Source organism: Bombus fervidus, chromosome 15, assembly GCF_041682495.2.
Source record: "Bombus fervidus isolate BK054 chromosome 15, iyBomFerv1, whole genome shotgun sequence".
Classification (NCBI taxonomy): domain Eukaryota; kingdom Metazoa; phylum Arthropoda; class Insecta; order Hymenoptera; family Apidae; genus Bombus; species Bombus fervidus.
Window position 1 is genome coordinate 2927967 of NC_091531.1, and position 23462 is coordinate 2951428.

General features: G+C 39.9%; 2 protein-coding genes across 4 annotated transcripts in view; one reads left to right on the forward strand and one right to left on the reverse strand.

Annotated features, from left to right (window-relative positions):
• Positions 1-23462, reverse strand: part of LOC139995196 (uncharacterized) — a 166575-nt gene that overhangs the window by 63082 nt on the left and 80031 nt on the right. The window lies entirely within an intron of this gene.
• On the forward strand, positions 285-23346 carry B6 (pentraxin-related protein b6). 2 transcript variants are annotated; one of them, XM_072018424.1, is made up of 8 exons: positions 285-537; positions 4348-4598; positions 13014-13119; positions 15651-15865; positions 19088-19187; positions 20828-21039; positions 21267-21641; positions 22034-23346. In XM_072018424.1, the coding sequence occupies exons 2-8, from the start codon at positions 4365-4367 to the stop codon at positions 22409-22411; spliced, it is 1620 nt and encodes a 539-aa protein (XP_071874525.1). In that variant the 5' UTR covers positions 285-537; positions 4348-4364; the 3' UTR covers positions 22412-23346. The 2 variants fall into 2 exon arrangements, with proteins under 2 accessions (XP_071874525.1, XP_071874524.1); XM_072018423.1 differs by lacking the exon at positions 285-537 and adding an exon at positions 1567-1712.

Below are 23462 nucleotides of genomic sequence, written 5' to 3' on the forward strand. Positions count from 1 at the left end.
TATCATCGTTAAATCAGTTCTAACGTGTTAATTATAATTTTAAATATCGTTAAAAATATTAATCCTGTTAATTCAATGTCACAATCATTTGAACTACCTCTGTTATCCTAATCGAAACAGGGGAACGACTGGTTCGCGGCGTCGACTATCTGAATCGTAGCGAGAATTTACGCCTCTCGCTGACGCGTTTCCTCGCCAACGGTCGTAACATAAAGGAAGAAAGAAATTCACTTAAATAACAGTTTTATTCACACTATTGTTGTATTTTATAATTCTTAAGTGTATGATATATCTTGAAACAATTTCCAGAATGCAATGCTGCTTTTTTTTCGCACGTTTCACAAGAAAAGGTGGGACTCGACAAAGCAACTGCTGAGATAAAAACTGATGTCGAGTCATACTCAACATACGAGTGCAAAGGGTTAAACCATCTTTTATTAGGCAAGTGAGAAATTTCAACAAGGAAAAATGCTGTCTTTCACCAAGATCGTCGAGTGATTTTTCTATTTCATTCGGAAGCGAGCTGAATCGAACGTGGTGTGTTGCATCGGCACGTGCCAACCAACTCTCACTGTGACGTCTTCCGTCGCAGAAGCAGTGTCCGTTCTAGCGTTGTTGCGCAGCAATTTCACAGAATCTTCTTTGCCAATGTCGCGACTTTTAGAACTTGTCTAATGACGCGAAATTCTTCCACGATGGAATTCATCACTCGCTTGATAGATAGCTTCAAAGTTGTACAAAGCAACAATAATTTGATCGGGACACTCGCGATGCTTATAAATAAATAAACTTTCAGTTCGACTGAGAAATTTGGATTACTCTATTGCACACCAGATACTCGAAGATTAGTAAGAAAAGACACAATGTAACAAGTTTCAATAAAGCAATGGTTACTTAATGTACAATATTTATCAGGTGAAACGAGTCTTTGGGTAGATTGCTTTAGTTGTATTTATAAAGAAACACAAATTTGCATAAACATGCGTACCCTGATTATAATAAAAACTAGATTACACCGTGTTGAATATTTTACCGCAGACCTGATTCACGAAAGGTTATGTTAAAAATTAGTAGTTTAGTATCCCGTGACTCACATACCTAACTATAACGTACGATAACTATAAAAACAAGGAAACGCTATAACAAACAGTTCGTACAAATAAAATCAGAATATTATAAATTACAAATGTAAGAAACCATTATAATTGCATCTAATTAATTCGTATATAAATAAATAATGCAAATAATAAACGCAACAGTGCACAAATGCTTTTTGCTGCCACTGTACACACGGCCTTTGATCGATCGTGTACATATTTGCCTACATACCACAGTGAACTGATGCTACGATAAACAAAGATCTAGATGCAATTAATTGCTGTCAGGATACGTGGCTGTATCGCGTATTACGAGATTAACTAGGAAAGAAATACGAAGGAGAGAAACACGTCAGTCGACTCGACAGTATACGGAGAAAAGGAGAGTTGATTGTACATTGTACAAGCATTCTCTGTGCTCGTAGTGAATCGTAGGATGTGCGAGACTGGAGGAGAGAGAAAAAGGCGATTCAAAGTGGGTAGGAGGTGTGCACACCTCTTACGAGTTTACGAGGCCTACGTCGAACTGAACGAACGGACAGTTACCTTTCCGTTTCGAGACCGCGAACATCTACCTCTCGTTATCGCCGCGAATAAATCGCTGATTGCTTCTCGGTGAGTTATATCGGCCGATTTCCACCACCAAATTTTCTATCGGCTTTTCCTCCGCTACACACCGAGATACCAATATCCATCGGATCAGGCTACGTACATACAAGGTGTCGTCCAGCGTAGCTAAACAAGCTGCAGCTTTGAAGCGGTGGATGGGACGAAGATAGAACGAATTTCATTAAGCGAGATTAAACGCTATCTGGTGTATACGTTGGTTTTGTAAGTGACGGTATTTCCAAGATTTCGTAGACAGATGCATAAAGTGTATAGCGTTTGATACGCCAAGTATAGGTAAATTAGGATACTTAAATTAGTAGGTTAAATTTGTATGTGAAAATGAACGTCATTAGATAGCGTTTAATTTTGTTTAATGAGATTCATTTACATCTTGTGTTGTCTCAGCGCTATAGCTCTTATTTGACACAGTTGCGCAGGACATCCGGTATAATGTGTATAGCGTTCGATACGCCAAGTATAGGTAAATTAGGATACTTAAATTAGTAGATTAAATTTGTATATGAAAATGAACGTCATTAGATAGCGTTTAATTTTGTTTAATGAGATTCGTTTACATCTTGTGCTGTCTCAGCGTTATAGTACTTATTTGGCACAGTTGCGCGCGACACCCTGTATATACGCGTCAGCCTTTAATTCTGCCTGGAAACCACCGGCAGGATATCGAAATAACTTTTGAAATTTCGATTAAACCAGATCGTTATCTCGAACGATGGATATTCAGAAAATCGGGCTAAATAACGCGGCAGTAGACTCGTTTGCCGCTAGAACAATTTTAATAAGAAATTAGAGGCAACTTCAAGTGGTAACAGATAAAGCATATGCCAGCGACTGGTCTTATTTTCTATGGGAAAAGAATTTCTTTGTTCGAATTATTGAAAGTTAGTAGATGATAGAATGTATTAGGTCGTTAAAAGTTTCTTTCATTTTATATTTTTTTTTTTTTTTTTTTTTTTTTGTATTATTTTATCGAATTACGTATGACCCATTTTGTTCTATCAAAATAAAGATCACAACGTTCGACAGGTTAGGTTTCATGTTTATATGTAGAAGAAAGACGCTTCTCAGACAACCTAATAGTACATATTGCGCCATTGGCTGGTATTGACAAAATCTGCAACCACTTAGTTGCCAATTTGATGTATATTAAATTCTACCATCTACTAACTGTCTACTAAATCCTACTATTAATTAAACCATATTTTTTTAACCGATTTAGGAACTAAATACGTGCTCCAGAGATTTATTTGTCATTTGTCCTATACTTTTTTATTAATTATATTATGTGCATTAAATTACTTCTTGTAAAAACTCATTGCTAAATTACAAGAAATAATTTATTTTCTTTCATCGAGTCTCAACTTTCCTATAATTTGTTTCAATTTCCCTGCACTTTTTCCGAATTCGATTTTGTCACCTAAATGGTAAATAGTAAATGGTAAATGGTAAATGGTAATACCTCTAATGGTAAAATCCGCAATCACTTAGTTGCCAACTCAATATATATTAAATTCTACCATCTACTAACTGTCTACTAAATTCTACTATTAATTAAACCATATTTTTCCTCCGATTTAGGGACTAAATACGTGCTCCAGAGACTCATTTGTCATTTGTCCTATACTTTTTTATTAATTATATTATGTACATTAAATTAATGTTTGTAAAAACTCATTGTTAAATTACAAGAAATAATTTCTCTTCTTTCATCAAGTCCCAACTTTTCTATAATTTGTTTCAATTTTCCAGTATTTTTTACAAATTCGATTTTGTCAATATCACCTAATGGTAAATCTGCAATTATTTAGTTGCCAACTCAATATATATTAAATTCTACCATCTACTAACTGTCTACTAAATTCTACTATTAATTAAACCATATTTTTCCTCCGATTTAGGGACTAAATACGTGCTCCAGAGACTCATTTGTCATTTGTCGTATACTTTTTTATTAATTATATTATGTGCATTAAATTTCTTCTTATAAAAACTCATTGTTAGATTAAAAAAAGCAATTTCTCTTCTTTCATCGAGTTTCAACTTTCGTCTGATTTCTTTCAATTTCCCTGCACTTTTTCCGAATTCGAATTTTACCAACTGCGAAACAAGTTCAGCGAAAGGAAGTTAAAGCGCTGGATACCGTTACAACCTGGCCCTATGCTGTCGCTAATTTCGTTGATGTTTGAGCGAGCGTTGCATTCGGCCAAATCAACGTAGGGTGAAACCGCGAGAGTTTGCAGCTTTTACATCGAAACGTTCGATAAAAGCGTTGATTTTCATTCATTTTGCAGGCGATATCGTTCCGCTTAGGTGAATGAAATGTTGCAACAGCAAACCTCTCGCGTAACAACCTAACGTTCAACGAGACGCGTTCCATCCTTCGACTGGCTGCTTCCTACATCGATCGTTATCTTTCGATAATAATTCGCGGCTCGTGAAATCCTCCAGCTCCTACCTGTGCTATCTATAATTTGTTGTAATTAGTTTGTCCAACTATCTTCAACGAATCAAATTTCAAAAGGAAATAAATTCCATATGCAAATTCCATGCAAATTGAACGTCGCACACGTTTCGCTTTCAAACTTGCTGTGTCAGCGAATCTTTCGTTAGCACATTTTTCCAGATTCCTCGAGGAGAATCATGTGGATCCTTGCGTTTTTTTACGGGTTTCTAACCACGGCCCAGGCAATCTCTACCTCCTGGAGTCCGTCGTTCCCAACGCCAACTGCCAGCGCCTTGCACCAAGGCACCGCCGCTATCTTCGAAAGTGCACAGCCTCTTTACGACGCAGCAAGCTCGTCGCTGCTGGCACACCACGAAGAAGACAGATGTACACTGTATAAAATTGCTATGAAACAGCAACTCTACTTCGAGGTGAGAAAAATCCACTATTCGTTATTTACTGACGCACACGGTGCGTCTCGTTGATCGGTCCATCTACTCCTTTAATTGAATTTTAATTTTAATCTTAATCAAATAATAAATTCGACCATGATCAAGGTCATGGTTCATTTAAAATCATGCTTTCCTGTCAGATTTCCTTTATCCGATTTATTCACGAATTTATGCAACACTAAGTACACTGGTGTCTTCGCGAAGATCGTAACAACGCATACTTGCACATTGTACAATGTTTCCCTTTCGAAATTGTTTGCTGAATTCTACTGGAAATTTATTTATTGATCACAGTGCTTGTGTTCCTCTTTGGTTCACGTTTACGTTCTACTTCCAATCACAGAGCTTAACAACATCTTACGCGGTCGAACCTGCAGCTTAAACTTGATCTTAGAATGTAAAGCACCTCTTACATTCCTCATTCTCTTATTTCTTACATTCTCCTAAACCTTGAAAACATTAAATATGAAGCTCTGATGCAATAAATAAAACAGAAAGACAATTTGACACTAGAACTGTCACACCAACCAAATTGACTGCTTTTACCATTTCATTTTAAAATTCCTACTTCATGTTATATTTTTTTCCAATTACAATGATGATAGATAGTTGTCGAGAGTTGTAGTTACTAAATGCTGCTAGTGTGTACATGTAGTTGCTGGGGTACTGGCTGTATTTTTCTTTTAATTTAGATGCGTGGAAGAAAAATCGGAACTCCGGTCGCCGGGATTTGAACCCGCGTTCCGAACGTTCGTAAGCTAAGGCGCTACCACTGCGCTGCCGTCGTCCGACTCTAGTTAGTGTCGAGTAGTGGTATTTTTGTTGTCGAATGTCGCCACAATATAATGACTTTCGCAACGATAACTAAGAGAATAATACAATGAATTTTATTTTGTTTTCTATGTATTCAAACTGAAAATAATTTTGTATCAAGGCTACTTATGCCAATACCAGTGAAAATGACTGGTACTTGCCAAAGTGTAAAAGGATGCTGCAATCTGTTTATCGAACCCCAATTAACCAGTTTCCTCGTTTTCTACAACTTGCCACACGATTTTCAAATTTTTACTGCGTATCAGTTACCAGGAAAATTCCGGATCGATCGCTAGATCGCTAGATGCTAACACCAGAAATACCACAAAATTTAGTCAAAATGACTGGTTCTACAATTTCATTTTCAAATTCCTACTTCGTGTTATATTTTTTTCCGCAATGATGTAATATAAAAGAAATGCGATCTTGCGACAAAGCATTGGATATTTGTCTTGTAATTTCATCTTAGCATTTTTCCTACGATCGAGTTAACGCGGTTGTGCACGGGTCTTGCACTTTTCACACGACAATTACTTCCACTTATTTTATTCCTTGCGCTTTTATTCTCTAACATTGTACGTGAAATATCGTGTCGTAGCGATAGTGATTTGGTATTATCATTAGTATATAACAGCAGCTTTGTCCAAATAATTATTAGCAATTACAGATGAATAGTTCGGATGGAAATGTTAAACCGATTTCTAAGGTTTCTCCAGTTAAGACACAACTAGACTGTGATTGAACGATTTTGAATTAGAGAGGCGAATGTACGCGATACATCATCAGCTGGAGGAGCCGGCGAACCTTTCGATTTCATCGAGTCTGAACACGTTTCTCACTCTCGCCTCGGATACACCCAAGTGAACAAACCTAACAGACTTAGCAATCAATTTCTAGATGTGAGCTATGTAGCTGGTTCGTGAATTTCGAAACTTCGTTTGTCTGTTATGGACTCGTTAGAATATCCCGTGAAAGTTTCACTAAAGAATTCCGAAAATTGACGAAATTGTAGTGGAGATCGGCAGAGCGTGAACGAAGGTAGGGCGAGGTGTGAAATAATTTAATTTAACGCGTCTGCTTGAACCATGCGACACCAAAGCTCATTTTTACTCGCGTCGTCTGCACGTTGGCCGAGTCTAAACGACTATACTGAGTTTTGAACAGTCCACACAACTTCCTTCGATTTTTGCGCTTTACGAAATGCGGCAAAAATTCTCGTACGATTTTTCAAAATTTCTCCAGAATATCATCTGACAGCTTCTCTTTAAAGAAGATTTCATTTCCCATGGAAAGGGACGCGGTAGGCGGACGAAGCCAACGCTCTGGCCAATTGTCAACGAAAATTTGTTTTAACTCGATCTTTCAATGGACTGCCAATTGTCTTCTTCTTTATTTACACTGGACGCGTTTCCTGCTGCAAAACGAAATATCGTGGTTGCGTGCTAGAAGGCTTGGCCGCGGTCGAGAGAGCCTCGATGCGAGCAAAACGACACGAATCGAGGCAACGAAAGTAGGAGAAAACGCGACACGCGAGTGAGACTCTACTCTTTTCAGAAGTTCTCGAAATCGACCGACTTTGTTGTTCGCCGTTTCGTTTGCCGTGCCACCGATCAAGGCTAACGAAACACGCAAAAACAACAAATTCTGACCAACCAGACATACCGATAGATTCGTCGATAGATCGAGGCAGGTGTATAGCCACATTCCGATTAGTTTTACGTTCAACAACAATTCGATTCCGATCGCTTGACCAGCGCGAGTCTATTATTGGCTTGGCAACTTAAGTGATTGCGGGTTTTGTCATTAGATGACATAATATGACATAATATTGACAAAATCCGCAATCACCTAGTTGCCAACCGAATATTTTATTTCTGAGAAAAAGTTCTTGGACGAATACATCCTGTAGAGGTTGGCCTACTTTAATCGACCCACGCAAACATCTGCTAAATTATAACGTGTAACGTGACTTTGTTTCGAGGCAGATACCTTGGAGTGGTCAGGAATCTTATTTAGTTGGATGTGTGATTTCAACGTCACCTGTTTTCTTTGATAGAATTGCACACTTTTTTATACACCGTCAGATGTAACTTTTTAATTTCTACGAAACGAGTATCGAGATATTTGAACAGGATATTTTAATTTTAATAATTGCACGACTTATTTTGTACGAAAGATAAGGAAGCTAGCGTCTTTCATACGCTCGATTCGACGAAATTAACACTAGAACTATCATCACACCAATCAAATTGACTGGTTTTACAATTTTCTTTTCAAATTTCTATCTCATGTTACATTTTTTCCTGCAATGATGTAGTGACTTTCGCAACGATAACTAAAAAAATAATATGATGAATTTTATTTTCTTTTTTATGTATTCAAACTGAAAATAATTTCGTATCAAGGCTACTTATGCCAATATCAGTGAAAATGACTGGTGCTTGTCAAAGTGTAAAAGGGTGCTGCAATCTGTTTATCGAACCACAATTAACTAGTTTCCCCGTTTTCTACAACTTGCCACACGTTTTTCGAATTTTTACTGGGCATCATTCGATATGACGAAATCAGTTATCAGGAAAATTCCAGATAGATCGCTAGATCGCTAGATGCTAACACTAGAAACACATCAGTTAAAATGACTGGTTCGACAATTTTATAACTATGTCAACCCTCGTTTAGGTATCATGGCCCCACATGGATTAATAATACCAAAAATGTACTGCATAATATGGAATTCCTTCCGTAAGAAGGTAATAAATCAATAAATATAAAAATATTCTATTATTAGGTATTTTTTAAAGACCAATAATTTTCAATGGTTTTGGTAGAGATAGCTTCGCGTTAACTATAGTAGTTCTAGTGTTAACATTGAAACAGTTTCGTGTTAAATATCGGCAATTCTAATGTTAACATTGAAATACCTTCGTGTTAACCACCGGCAATTCTAGTGTTTACATCGAATTAGTTTTGTGTTAACTATCGGCAATTCTAATGTTAACATTGAATTAGTTTCGTGTTAACTATCGGCAGTTCTAATGTTAACATTGAAATAGCTTCGTGTCAACTATCGGTAGTTCAAGTGTTAACATTGAAATAACTTCGAGTTAACTATCGGTAGTTCTAGTGTTAACATTGAAATGGCTTCGTGTTAACTATCGGAAATTCTAGTGTTAACACTGAAATAGTTTCATGTTAACTACCGGCAATTCTAATGTTAACATTGAAATAACTTCGTGTTAACTATCGGCAATTCTAGTGTTAACGTTGAAATAGTTTCGTGTTAACTATCGGCAATTCTAGTGTTAACATTGAAATAGTTTCATGTTAACTATCGGTAATTCTAGTGTTAACGTTGAAATAGTTTCGTGTTAACTATCGGCAATTCTAATGTTAACATTGAAATACCTTCGTCTTAACCATCGGCAATTCTAGTGTTAACATCGAATTAGTTTTGTGTTAACTATCGGCAATTCTAATGTTAACATTGAATTAGTTTCGTGCTAACTATCGGCAGTTCTAATGTTAACATTGAAATAGCTTCGTATCAACTATCGGTAGTTCAAGTGTTAACATTGAAATAGTATTGTGTTAACATTGAAATAGTTTCGTGTTAACTATCGGTAGTTCTAGTATTGACATTGAAATAATTTCTAAACTAAGCATCTTCAGATTCAAATTTGAGTCTTGGCAGGTTTTCACTAGTTTGCGAGTGTTGCTAGTTTTGCAAATCTTGAAAAATCTTCGATCATACAGTCGAAATCGTCCAATTCTTTGAGTCGTTTGCTTCTTGCTGATCTTTCGATAAGATAAACCCCGTACACATAATTTCCATGCTCAAACTCTCGAGCTAATAATTTCGAATGTCCCGCAACCCTACCAAAACTCAAGAAGCTTCAAAGACTCAGGAACTGATCAAAATTTTCAAACGGATATCATAATCGTTACGCAAGACAAATTTTTAAAGTTATGCTAGAAGAATTGATATGTTTGATCGATATAAACGATTAAAATTTGACAATATAACAAAGATTAGTTACGAAACTTGTATATTTTATTAAACAGAAAATCCAGCATGAAAATATGTAAAACATAGGATATTCTGTGTCTCATATATTTCCATATCGTTTCTTTGATTAATAAAATATATACGTAAGCTTCATAATTAAATTGTTTCGTATCGATGAATACTAATTACAAATACGAATATTAATACCAATTATCAGCAACGTTAATAATAATTGACGATAGTCAAACGTAACGAGAGTAAATCTTACGATAAGCAAACGAATTGTTTTCGGGTTATCATTTATGGTTATCGGTAACCAAAATGAAATTCAGTTCGTCGATAACAAAAAAAAAAAAAAAAAAAAAATGCTAATCGTTCACAACTGTTATTCGCGGTGGGAACAGTTAAAAATTACTATCTTCCTCCCTCCTCTTCAGTTTTGGATAAATTCGCTTTCACTCTGTGGCCTGTTTCCAAAAAATACCGAAAATGACTGTTATCTCGAGTGTCTGCTCGCAGAGGCTTCAAGATACGAATCAGGTTGCAAGTGATTGGATTTTATCGTCGTACACGTTGCAGAGAAATTCCAAGTGTCAGAAATTCCATCTCTAGCTGTTGACTATGACGAATTCACACTGTTTCACTTTGCAGGAACAAAGTTTTCATGCTGGTTTCATTAGCAAATTAGGAAAGAGCGAAACAGCGAGACGATGTAAATTCGACAAAAATTCGATTATCTTGCTCGTTGTAAATCTCGCGCTTGCGACATCGCGTGGAACGCAGCACCACGTTCAAGTGCATCAAACTGTCGCGAGATCGCTTTCCACCGCTATTATTCCTCTCGAGTTCATTTCCCGGCTTAATTCACCGACGCGCATCATTTGCCTACAAATGCAGCGAAAATTGAGCCGCACTTGGCAATCGATTTCGAAGCGTATCGAACGATTTTGTTGCGCAACGCGAATGCGTAAACACAAAGTAAGAAATTATGGCAGAGACCTTGTTCTCGTGAAATGGTTAAACTCCCGGAGTGCCGTGCGATCAGCAAACACGACGATTACGTTACAATAGATCGTTCCGCGTAAGATGCATTCGATTCCGCTGTTTCTTTTCTTTCCCAACGCATTTTACTTGGATAATCGTGCGCCTCTTTCTAACTACACAGTGCGTGTAATAGACTTTTTCTTATTGAAATTAACAGCATCTTGTGAGCAAACGATAGTGGAGCGGTCTACTTTATTTCTAAATGTCTGTCACAGCTAATGAGAATTCTAACGTAAATATAACGTAAGCGGAAAATCATGAACTCTGACAAATGATAATGTTGAAGTTGTCATCACTTCTAAGAAAACTCTACATCTGGTCATTTAGTTTTCTCAAGCACTAAAGCCATTGACAGCCTATAGACAAAATACTGCGTCGAAGGCAAACCATGAACTGAACACAGGCAACGTTTGCTTCAGGGTTTTCAGTCATAGGGTGGTAACACTGCTAGCGTGCGGATCTAGATCAGCTCAATTATATTCAGACTTGTATTTACACTTCAGTATTTAAAATATGTTTTCTACCTTACAATTTATTCACACGTTCCTTTGTATTCACATACATCTAATAACCTCAACAGATAATAATAATAATAAAGATATTAACACTGATTGCTACACACAAATCACATGTTTCGCTCAGGACGCCACGGGAGTATTTTTATTTTTCAAAGCATATAATGGCAATGATGTAAGACAACATTCTTCCCAATGGACCGTGTATCTCATTGGCACCTTGTTAACAGTTGATAACGACATATAACAAGACTTCGTTTATTTCAACAAACCACTCGCACTCGTTATTTCGTCGTAGGCAAAACGTGCAGAATATATTGTTGATTTTATTTCTCTAAACATCTCGATGCATTCGTTTTGAATCCTCAAATGACACTGACTGCCCTTCGATTTTGTCTTTTGTCTTCTCTGGCAGACAACCCCCACCACGCTAGGGTCTCGCAACCGTTCGCGTCCATGATCACGTATGCCACCTTCTTTGTGTAGGTAAAATAACGGACCGAAGGCGAATCGATGTTTTTCAGAACTCGCTGCTTGACGAGAACTATGCGTTTATCGCTATATTGTGTATATCTCGCAGGTCATGTAAGACGATCTGTCTGCGACACTGTAGTACCAAGGGAGAAGGTTAGGAACACGGCTTATAGTAAGCCTCGGGGCGTATCAGTTATTGTTAAATACATCAATTTCAAAGGCGATAATACTCTATAAGTAAGCAACAAAAACAAAAATCAAGGTATCAGATTTTAGAATGGCACTCGCAATGCTCTTTACACAGTGCCATTCGCCAGAGCCGTCAAATATACTTATTCGACAAAGATTGCAACACGAAATGCAGAAGAAAGAAGGGCAAGCGTATCTGGCACGAAAATTTTGCAGAGAGTGGTATAAAAAAAATGTTAAACAGTTAGGATCAAAAATTGCTAAGAATCGGACGAAAAAGGTGACCACCTATTTGTCCAGATTGTATCGATGAGCCACATTTATGTTTAAGGTGTTTTCACACAGTGCACTGTTAGATGCAAGATTCCTTCTCATTTTTTTTTATCGATGTTTTAATAAAAATGCTTAATTGTTCAATGGGGAATTTTCATTTCAAAGCATCTTCTACTTATCGGTTATATTCAAAATGCCCTAACTGTGAATTTTCATTCAATTTTTACAACTGTAAGAAGTCAAGCGCTCCGGTCATCAATGACCTTCGTGGGAGTCAAAGTGTTAATCCTAGCAAAATAATAAAATAAATATGATTTATCTGAAGATAGACTCTTCGTTTGTCTATATGCAATTTCATAGCGCCAATATACCCGAACATATCGTCTGGCTGGAAAATGCAGCAACTGGTCTCTCTGTTTATGCCCATAGCGTTAGATAAATTTGATCGTATACTTTGGACGTTCTCGAAAATATTTTCTATTCTGACAAACAGAAATCGTATGGACAAAAATGTTGACGAATATTCTATACGGTTGTATACTGTGCAGAAAATCTATAGCGCGAGTTATTATTTTAACAAACACTGCAACAGCATTTATTTTCGATGTTACTCGATATCTATAACTGCTTCGAAATACGCGATTATTTTTACGAATATACCTTTACAAACATACAAAATCAATTCTCCGAAAAACAAAGTTCACCGTGAAAAAATTGTATTTCATGTTGCTGGTTCAATTTTCCCCCCTACGACCGTCCTTTTTCCTAGTCGTATCGCCAGTTACAACATATGCAACCAATGTACACGATCGACTTTGTCCATAGAAAGCGAGACGCAGTGTGCACGCGGAAACGCAGAGGGAAAGGTGACGATGGTAAAAAGAACCGGTGGCGCCGACAGGTTCTCCGGTTGCTTACAAATCGAGTTTATTTCTCGGCGATCGCGGAACGAGTCAAATCGCGTAAGAACGTGTATCGTTCGTGTAATTCTCTGATCTGTAAACGACGTTCCGACCACGACACAGATCTCTGAACGGATTCGATTTCCATTGATTAACGATCACTTTCTTCCTTCCGCAGTACGTTCACTACAAGACGCAGCTACCGGACATGAAGGAGTTCACGTTGTGCATGTGGACCAAATTCTACAATCACAGCAACGACCATCCTTTGTTTTCGTACGCAGGTGAGAGACATGCGGCCAGTTTGCTTTCCCTTTCACCTTTTCCTTTTGCTTTTTTGCATCGAAGAGGCCGGACGAGCGAAAAGGCGAAAGTTCCGCCTCGCACTTTTCGTGGAAACTGAATCACCACTTTCCTTTTGCTCGGAATACTCCACGCAACTGCACCGTCTCATCTATTGCTATTTTCGCTCCGTTCATCCAATTGCCTACCTACTTTAACCCTCTGATCACCGCGATGTCGATTTTTTGTTTTAATTAATCATAACAATAATTAATCTTTATCATCCTTAGGACACTTTCAATCCTCCGTATCTTGCTCTTTTCTTTGTCTTCTCTTTCGTGTACAGTATATGTCCTGTTCAACTGGAAACGATCGAACGTCTGGAAAAACACGATTGATAAAATACGAGAAAACGTGAGAAAATTTTTCAACGGCTACCTCCATTCTTCGTTGCGTATTCCTGTAGCTGACGTCTTCGAGACGCTGTAAACTCTCACGTGTTTCGCGCGAGACCGATGCAAGGACCTATTGGGTTGGCAACTAAGTGATTGCGGATTTTGTCAATACCACTTAATGATAAAATCCGCAATCACTTAGTTGCCAACTCAATATAAGCGACCGTTCGCTACTCACCGACTATTTTGGAAACGTTAGAAAACTGGGAATTCGTGGCTCGTCGACGCCATACCGATCGTAGCACCGTGAAAAACGTCTTAATATCGGTGTCACATTGAATTTGAAAGTTCGTATCTCGATAACGTAAAATGCAAAGGACACGAGTTTCCGGTATTTTTAAAACATCGCTAAAAATGCAATAATAAAATATGTAATGAGAAGTGGAGGTATCCGTTCGAAAATGTTTAATCGCAGGGTCAAGTGGATGAAAGCACGATGTCTGACCCTGGATATCACACGGCTTTTCTCTGAAACATTTTTTCGTATTTTTCCAGATGTCTGAACGCTTCCTGTTAAACAGGACACGTTGCATATTTGTACGCGAAATTTATTTTTCCTCGCATAGCGCGTATCTTTGTTTGTATAGTAACAACAACAACAATAACAACAATAATAATAGTAATAATATTCGATAAAAATCGCGCTACGGTTGAACCTCGAATTTCGGAAAAACTGTTGCAATGTGTTTCGCAAGTGGATTCGAGGCGAATGTTCTAGCGAATCGCGCGTAAATACGACACAAGCACGACGCGATCGTATGGAACGTCCGTTCCCGAGGCATCGTTTAATTTGCCACAGTTAAAACAATCAGGTCAGACTATCCGTTCTACTATTCATTTTTCGTCCCTTTAACCATCCCTAAAAGAATTTTTCTCAGAGAGTACGAAATACAAAATTGTAAATGTAAAGAATACAACGATACTATTGGGTTGGCAACTAAATGATTGCGGATTTTTTCATTACCACCTAATGACAAAATCCGCAATCACTTAGGTGCCAATATAATATGGTCTGTAATACGCTAAATTTAAAAGGTATAATTTGCACGTTTAATAAGTATATTGCATGGATATCTACGCGAATAGTCGAAATGCAGCTCCAGATACCTAAAATTCTAACGAGGCGTCGTTCTATTAGACGTAAAGTATCGTAGAAACACGATCATGAAAAACATAGACGAACCTGACGAAGGCAACTTTCTCGTTTCGAACGATCATAAGACGTCGAAACGAATGTACAAATTGCAAAAATTCGCGCGTTATCCTCTAAAGGAAAGTCGATATTTATTCAGTGGAAATTGAATGAATTTTGTGAATTATTGGGTCGGCAACTAAGTGATTGCGGATTTTGTCATTACCATCCAATGGTACAACTGGGAAAATTGGAAAACTTCATTTCTAAAAGTTTTTAGCAACAAGGATTGGTCTGCAGCACGATACGCCTGTAACTTCAAATGCATCTTCAAGCACTTGATTTTCTTCTCCTCGGTTTGGATTTTTAATTTTTCCCACTCCGTTTCATACTCTGATATCCAATCTGTAGCTTTTTGTGTTCCATCAAATTGTTTTAAGCTAAAGCCTGTTTTTTCTTTCTCATAATTCCACATTTTTTCTTAGTAAGTTATGAAGTGCTTCCAGAAGTTTGCAGGCATCTTCTATAAATTTAGAATAAAAATTCATTTTCCCCAGTCATTGTCTTACATTTTTTTTTTGTCTTTTGGGCATTCAAATTCGTGTATTGCTCTGAGGTTATTTCTTCCTAGTCGCACACCGTTTTTTCCATGATTTGACCAAGATATTTTACTGAACTTTTTGCAAAATTGGTATTACCACCTAATGACAAAATCCGCCATCTCTTAGTTACCAGCCCAATAATAACAGTAAAGAATGTTTGTCCTTGCAACTTCCACATCAAATTTTCCATAAACAATCCTAATTTTATACCCTAAGGCCTCTGTATAGAATTCTCATTAAAATTTGAAACGGTGTAGAAGTTTGCCTCTTTTTCCCAAACCTGCTTCGAAGACGCAAAAATGCGCAGAAAGCGTACCGTTAACGGAATCCACTCGACTTTCAAGTGGGAGATCAACCGCGTGGCATCCTCTCCTGGGTCGCCAACACCGCCAGGAGTTCCTACTACATGATGAACATCGACGGGCACAACTTGTACAGATTGAATTATCCGCTCCGTCTGAACAAGTGGTATCACAGCTGCCAAAGCTGGAACGGTCGTACAGGAGAATGGCAGATCTGGGTCAACGACGAGCGCGTAGGTCGCGGCTTCAACAACAGGGTAAGTGAGTGAGCTTGCCGTGCTTTTCACCTAACTCTCGAGCTATCGACGAAAAAATTCGCGCCCGTGAAAGTGCACCGTTACCAACGGCCGTGGAACATTCAAGCGCATTGCACGCGAGTAAAACGCGTCACTTATTTTTCCACGTCCAATAACCTGCAGCTGATCGTTCAGTCATATCTAGTCGGTAATTAGGTAAGTTTGAGTATATCTACTTGGTAAATTTTCAAGATCGATTTTCTCAAAGATGAAACAATCTCAGCCGGGAAGATTCTCTATTGCACGTTTCCAAGATTTCTTATTTTTTAATTTCTTTACAAGGAAGCTTTGCACGTGCTATTGCTTGAAAAAGACACATACGCAAATATCCGGAGACACTTGGCGAGAATCTGGTACTCTAGTTTCTTACTTGAATTTGTCGTGTTGTTCCATGATGTGGACGTTATCGTTATATATATTGACGTTATGTTAAAGACAAATAGTATCGATACAATTATTGTAAAGTTTGTGGCGGACTAGGCCCGTGATAGTTGTAGAGTAGTTGGTTGTAGATGTCGCTCGCTGTTGGGGGTCTATTTACTTCCTAATTATTGTCGTGGAAGAAAAATATCAGACTACGGGCATCGGGATTCGAACCTGAGTCCTGAACGTTCGTAACCAAAGGCGCTAATCACTGCGCTATCGTCGTCCGGTTCTACTTAATGTCTAGTGGCGGTATTTGTTGTCGAGTGCCGCCACAAGTTGGATAGACAAACACGTGTAAATGGATTATGCTACGCCCCGAGGTTTACTATAGGCCGTGTTCCTAACCGTTTCCCTTGGTACTACAGTGTCGCAGACAGATCGTCTTACATGACCGGCGAGATATACACAGTATAGCGATAAACGCATAGTTGTCGTCAAGCAGCGAGTTCTAAAAAACATCGATTCGCCTTCGGTCCGTTATTTTACCTACACAAAAAACATGGCATACGTGATCATAGGCGCGAACGGTTGCGAGACTCGAGCGTGGTGGGGGTCGTTTCCAAGAGAAGACAAAATCGAAGGGCAGTCAGTATCACATGAGGATTCAAACCGAATGCATCGAGAGGTTCAGAGAAATAAAATCACAATCGCTTAGTTAAACGAATACGTCGAGAAATATCACAAAGTCCAGTCGAATTATAATAATAAACTAGTTGTGTCATCGTTAAATCAGTTCTAACGTGTTAATTATAATTTTAATATTGTTCAAAATATTAATCCTGTTAATTCAATGTTACAATCATTTGAACTACTTCTGTTATCCTAATCGAAACAGGAGAACGATTGGTTCGCGGCATGGACTATCAGAATCGTAGCGAGAATTTACGCCTCTCGCGATCGCGTCTCTTCGCGAATGGTCGAAACAGATCGTATTATGGAAACAAAATTTTTATCACCTCGACATCTTCGTATCCTATACGTACACGTACACATTCCAGCTTACCTATCTTTACAACAATTTTATCGTATTATTATTTGTACGTAATATCGCTCGATATAGTCCAAAAATAACGTCGGTACAATATAGAACAAGGTAATAAATTCTCAAGATGTTCGTACGGAATACGCAAACACGGCGTGTAAGTGTCGGGATATTTATGGACCTGCATGTGCATGAAATTTCTATAGTATAATGCACTTTTACGTTACGAAGGCAAGACACGCGCGCGATTTCTATAAGCGAGCAATGCCAGGGTCTGGCTGTGTGTTTATAGTTTTCGCCATGAATTCTCGAAAGTGGATCATGCAGGCGGTATACCGTGACTCCGAACTCGAGTAGAAAGCGATCTTCTGCACAGCGGTACCGGAGGAAATCGCGTCCGGTTCTAGGTCGATTCCACGCTGCCAGCCATTTCTCCTTGGCATTCGTGCGAATTCTCTTGCGTAATTTTTCTCTCTTCGCTAGTCTCGTTCAACGCGATGCAAATCGCGCGAAGAATTTTCCCAGACGAGTGCGAATTTCCGCGAGTTTCCGTGCGCTCGCTATCTTTCCCCCTCTTCGTCTTGTCAACGCGATTCTATTTCACGCGAAAGTCGTTTCACGCTATCGTTCAAAAGTATACAGATAGTCAAGTTGACTAGCAGGAAATGTACGGAAAATATTTCAAAATTTCCTACACTTTTACGTGTACCTACCTATATTACAAATCGTCTAAAATATACAACGCAGAAATATTTCTGCAGATTCTACGATACCGTACACGGCCTCGATTTTCTCCGTACGAGTCTACCCAGATAACCGAACCCATTCGGCAGGAAACTCTGTTATTCGTTCCGGTGAATATCGAAGAAGGAACGGGCGGCTGCTTCGCTCGAAGCGATAAGCGGATAAGCATAATCGAAGTAGAGAATGCGCGGTGAAAGGAATTTTACTTCGCCTCGAGATATAGAAGGTTTTGCGTTTCGTATTTTCCGCGCGCATTCGCCACCGATCAAATACAGTGAATAGACGCTTTACAGATTTACGTTTTTCGCGTTATTTATTCCATCCTCACCGATTTTCCATTTGTCCAACGTACGTGTAGAAGCTTCTGAAACAACCGCCTCTGTACGAATTTGTCGGGATATATTGGCTTGGCAACTTAGTGATTCCGGATTTTGTCGATAGGTGGTGTATTGACAAAATCCACAATCACATAGTTGCCAACCCAATATCATAAAAATCCACGTATTTCTGTATTCTTCTCGTCTGTGACTTTTGTTCAGCCGATAGAAGCTGACAAGTTCGTTCAAGAAAATTCCACGAAACGTGGAATATTCGCTCTTGGACGTACGATAACGTTGCAAACTTGTATCGATCACGAGAATGTGCGTTACATGACGCGTGTCCCTACTGAGTTCACGTAGGTTGATCGGCGTTCAGCTAAAGATCAGTTAATCGGACGTTGGGAAATTTTGTTCGTACAAATGCAGTTGATAGAAACTGTATCTGTACTCGCTTTTGACTGTGTCAGTGTAGATTAAAGCGCGCTGAATAACGGGAATATTTTCAGTGCAGCAAGAAAGTGGACGTGACAAAAAACTGTCCATCTCGTGATGCATTTAAAAGCAGAGTTTATAATGGCAATTCGCGACTCGTTTGTCAGATGCAAATTAAAACCGGCGCTCTCCGACGTAACGCGCGATTAACAAACAGACCCTGCAGCTAATTCAACGTGACCTTAATTCGCTCGCTTGTCTTTCTTCTTGACTCGTTAGTTGGTTGGCCACGTCATCAAAGGGGGTGGAATTGCGATCACTGGACAGGAACAACGACAGCTGGGCGGTGGCTTTTTGGAAGGCGACGGCGCTCCTCCAGGTGAGAATTCGCAAATTGTCATAAAACTAAGGCAACTATGGTTGCAGTGCTATGTCATTTTCCGTGTATACACATTTTTATTCATTTACACTACCCTGCACATTTATATCGCATTTATCAAGTCTGTAAGTATGAAACCGGAATTTGCTTATAGATGGCCCTAGCTGATAATGTAGTTATCACTAAACTATGTCATTGATGCCAAAAGTCTTTGTTGACATCTCACAAACATTTTCGACTCAGAACAATACAAGTTTCATACAACAGCATATTTTGTAATAGCGTTGAACATGCCGAATTTTGTGCCTGGAAACTACGATTTGCAGACAGCATTGATTTTCTGTTACCATTTGAACAAAACTGCTGCAGAATCGCATCGAATGCTTGTCGAAGCTTACGGTGAGCATGCTCTTTTGGTAAATCACAGTGCTTTGAGTGGTTTAAAAAATTCAGAAGTGGCAATTTTGACGCGAGGAACGAAGAACGTGGAAGACCACCGAAAAAGTTTCAGGACAGAGAATTGCAAGCATTGTTGGATGAGGATGACGCTCAAACGCAACAACAACTCGCTGATCGATTAAACGTGACACGAGAAGCCATCTCCATACGTTTGTAAGCCATGGGAAAGATCCAGAAGGTGGGAAAATGGGTTCCACATGAACCGAATGAAAAACAGCAGGAAAACCGAAAAACCACTTGCGAAATGCTGCTCGCCAGATACAAAAGAAAGTCATTTCTCCACCGTATTGTGACTGGCGATGAAAAGTGGATATATTTTGAGAATCCTAAGCGTAAAAGATCATGGGTAGCTCCAGGCGAACCACCGACATCGACTACAAGACCAAATCGCTATGGACGGAAGACAATGCTCTGTGTTTGGTGGGATCAGAAGGGTATGATCTATTATGAGTTGTTAAAACCTGGCGAAACCGTTAATACTGAGCGCTACCGACAACAAATGATCGATTTGAATCAAGCTTTGCGTGAAAAACGACCAGAATATCAAAAAAGGCAACACAAAATAATTTTGCTTCGTGATAATGCACCATCACATACAGCAAAACCGGTCAAGGAAACGATTGAAGCGTTCAATTGGGAAATACTTTCGCACGCGGCTTACTCGCCAGACTTGGCTCCGTCCGATTACTATTTATTTGCATCGATGGGACACGCACTTTCTGACCAGCACTTCACTTCTTACGAAAATGTACGAAAATGGCTCGATGACTGGTTTGCCTCAAAAGAGCGACAGTTTTTTTGGCGTGGCATTCACCGATTGCCAGACAGATGGGAAAAATGTATAGCTAGCGATGGGTAATACTTCGAATAAAATATTTTTAATCATTTTCGTACAATAAACGTGTATTTTCTATACAATAATTCCGGTTTCATATTTACATACCGGTAGCAACTAAAATCAGACATGAAAATTGTCTCAAAGAGCTTCACGAAGAAGAGTGTTTCACATATTTGCTACAATTTGAGAGTGTAAAGATACTTTTACTTACAACAGCGTACATTATACCATGTTTTGAAAATGTTGAAATATCAGTGCCAAAGCGTTTCATCGACTTTCCTCGTACACGGTGGTAATACGCGTTACATTCCTAAGGTTGTTCTAACGAAACACATTTGCTCAGGATCCGGCGGTCTTGTGGGTGAAATAACAATGGTGCAGCTGTACGAGGTCGCGCTGACGGCCGGCAAAGCCCACAAGGATCACAAACACCATCACGGCCACCACTACGAGCACGACACCACCAACAACACGCCCAGACCTACGCGTCCTCCCGTAACAGGCCGACCACTTCCGCAACATCCCTACCTCACTGGTGGACAAATCAATCATCAGGTTTGACCCACGTCACGGTATACAGTAGCGCTCGCTTTATTTGCCAGGGAAATTCCGATACAGCTGCATCGCCTAAATTTGAGCGACTGTCGCTAGATTCGTTCAATTCCCTTGCTCGATGCAATCGAAATTATCGTTACTCGCGCGTTAAAACCCTTAAAATCCAATCTATGGAAATTTAAGCTTCAAAGAGCATCGCAGAACACGCTGACCTCGTTGAATTTCAGGTAAAAATCAATCCAGGGTCGCCGCTGCAAATCGTTCAAGGAGGCGTCACCCTGAGGCATCCTGCGGTGATTCCCCGCAAGCCATCACCTCAACCCTTTCCTCCCGCGAATCCCAATTCCGTCTCCGCAGCGTTCCCTCTGCAATCCAGCCAGTTCTTCGGTAACCTACGTTCTAGCATTAGTTTGCCCCCGGCGAGCGAAACAACCGACGTGGGAGCCAGCTCCTATCACAATCTCTTTAAGAGAGAGAAGGATTCGTCGGCTGTTGAAGCCGAGAGCAACGAGTCGGACTCGAGCGCTGAGCAAGCGTCCAGCCTGGCGAAGAGGCAGACCGACGAAGAGGCAGTTTCAGAGAGAAAACCTTCCGATGGGAAGGTAAGAGTCCATCGGAACGCACATTAGAATTATTATTATAATTAGAACGCGTACGAGCGATATGATTTTGGATGAAGTGGTCGGCGAAAGTGGCTGAGCACTTGCCATCGTATCGTGCGTATCATCCGCACGAAATTTATGAAATTCCGTTGCTCGCAAGGCAAGGAGACGCGACTAAGGCTGTTTGTACAGGGTGTTTCGCTGGCCGTTGCATCTCGGAAGCTTTCCATAGCAACGAGCTACGATTTTCATGGAACTCAGGCTCTGACGTTTGATCCTCCGTATTAAAAACGATTGTAAATTAGAAACATTCATAGTTTGAACGCTGTAAGGAAATACAGGGCCGACTAAGCACTGAAAAGATCATCGACGACGCTGAATTTTGTTTTCAGGTAACGTTCGTGCCAAGAGAAGACGTAGAGTCTGCGAAAGACAGGAAGCTAGAGAAACGCGATTCGACGAAAAAGAAACGAGGCCTGGTGCAACTGGGCGACGGTCTAATCGTCGACGACGGTTACATTAGTCAAGGCCTAGACAACGATTACTTCGCAGGCCTCACCAATTTCGGTCTGCAACTACCAAAATACGAAAACAAGGACGACGAAAGGGAACCAGCAGAAGGTGAAGTCAGGACCATCATGGACGTCTGCGACGGTTGTAGCGAGGAACCTTTCGCCAAAGCTCTCGTCTTTGGTTGGAGGTCCGTGCCTAAGAAACTGTACTCCGGCGCGGTGCACATCCCAGCAGCGTCAATGTGCAAAGCGTTTTAAACACATTCACGATGGAGCGTTTCGTCGTTGGCATTTCATCCGATAGTTTCTTATTCCCTTTGAACATACGTTTTTCCAATATTTCTCCACGTCTCTATCTTTCCTCCGCGAACGCGCGTTTCATTTTGCGATCATTTTTCCGCCATTCGTACGCCGTTGCAATCGCCAACGTTTCGACGTGTCAACAAGGCGTTTTCGACGGAAACAGGAGACGAGACTCGGGTCCGCTCGGGTCCATTCGTAGCATCGACCACGAGTCGGCCAGAGATTTATGGCTATCGCGTCTCGGTAGCCGACCGCTATCGCTGACACAGGATCTCTTCTACGTGCCGTGAACCCGAGGCCAACGGATCTCGAACGCGTTAGCTCGATTACGCGATTACAAGCGTTGCGGATAGAAACGATAGCCGCGGGCGGATATTGATTACGCAGAGTCACTCCGGTCGCATTCGGAGACGTATTTATTATTAAGAGAATCCATCGTGAAGCTAAAATTAAGCCAAGCTAAACGTAAAAATGTAGCGAGCAGGTGTAAGTGGCGGTGCCGCAGCAGACTATTCGGCTGACTGAGATGCTTAGCGGCTTTGTCTATCCTCCGTCTGACTCAACAGTCGGCTGAATAGTCGGCTACACCACCACCTAAATCTGCTCGCTATGTTTTTACCCTAAGTTATGCTCCGCTGGATCTCCGATAGCAGCTCCGTCGTTGGGTTAATTCTTGACGCGGGCTCGTGTCTAGTTTAGTTAGAGTTGTAAGTTGCGGCTGACGTTTAGCGCGTCGTTGATCGGAGAAATCGTCGATCATAGAAACACATCCGATGTGAACCGAATGTCGTCGATCGGCCACATACTCGGAAGTATTTAAAGAGAGATACAATTAAAATCAACGTGCGAAGTTGTTAGAGTTTAAGATGAATAAAACGTTCATTGTAAAACCTGTGTTTATCTGTATTCGCCGTTTTTCGCGTTAGAGCTTCTTCTTCTATCACATCATCGAATACCATACCGAATTCAAAAGTGAATTTTCAACTCGATCGACGTCGTGATGGAT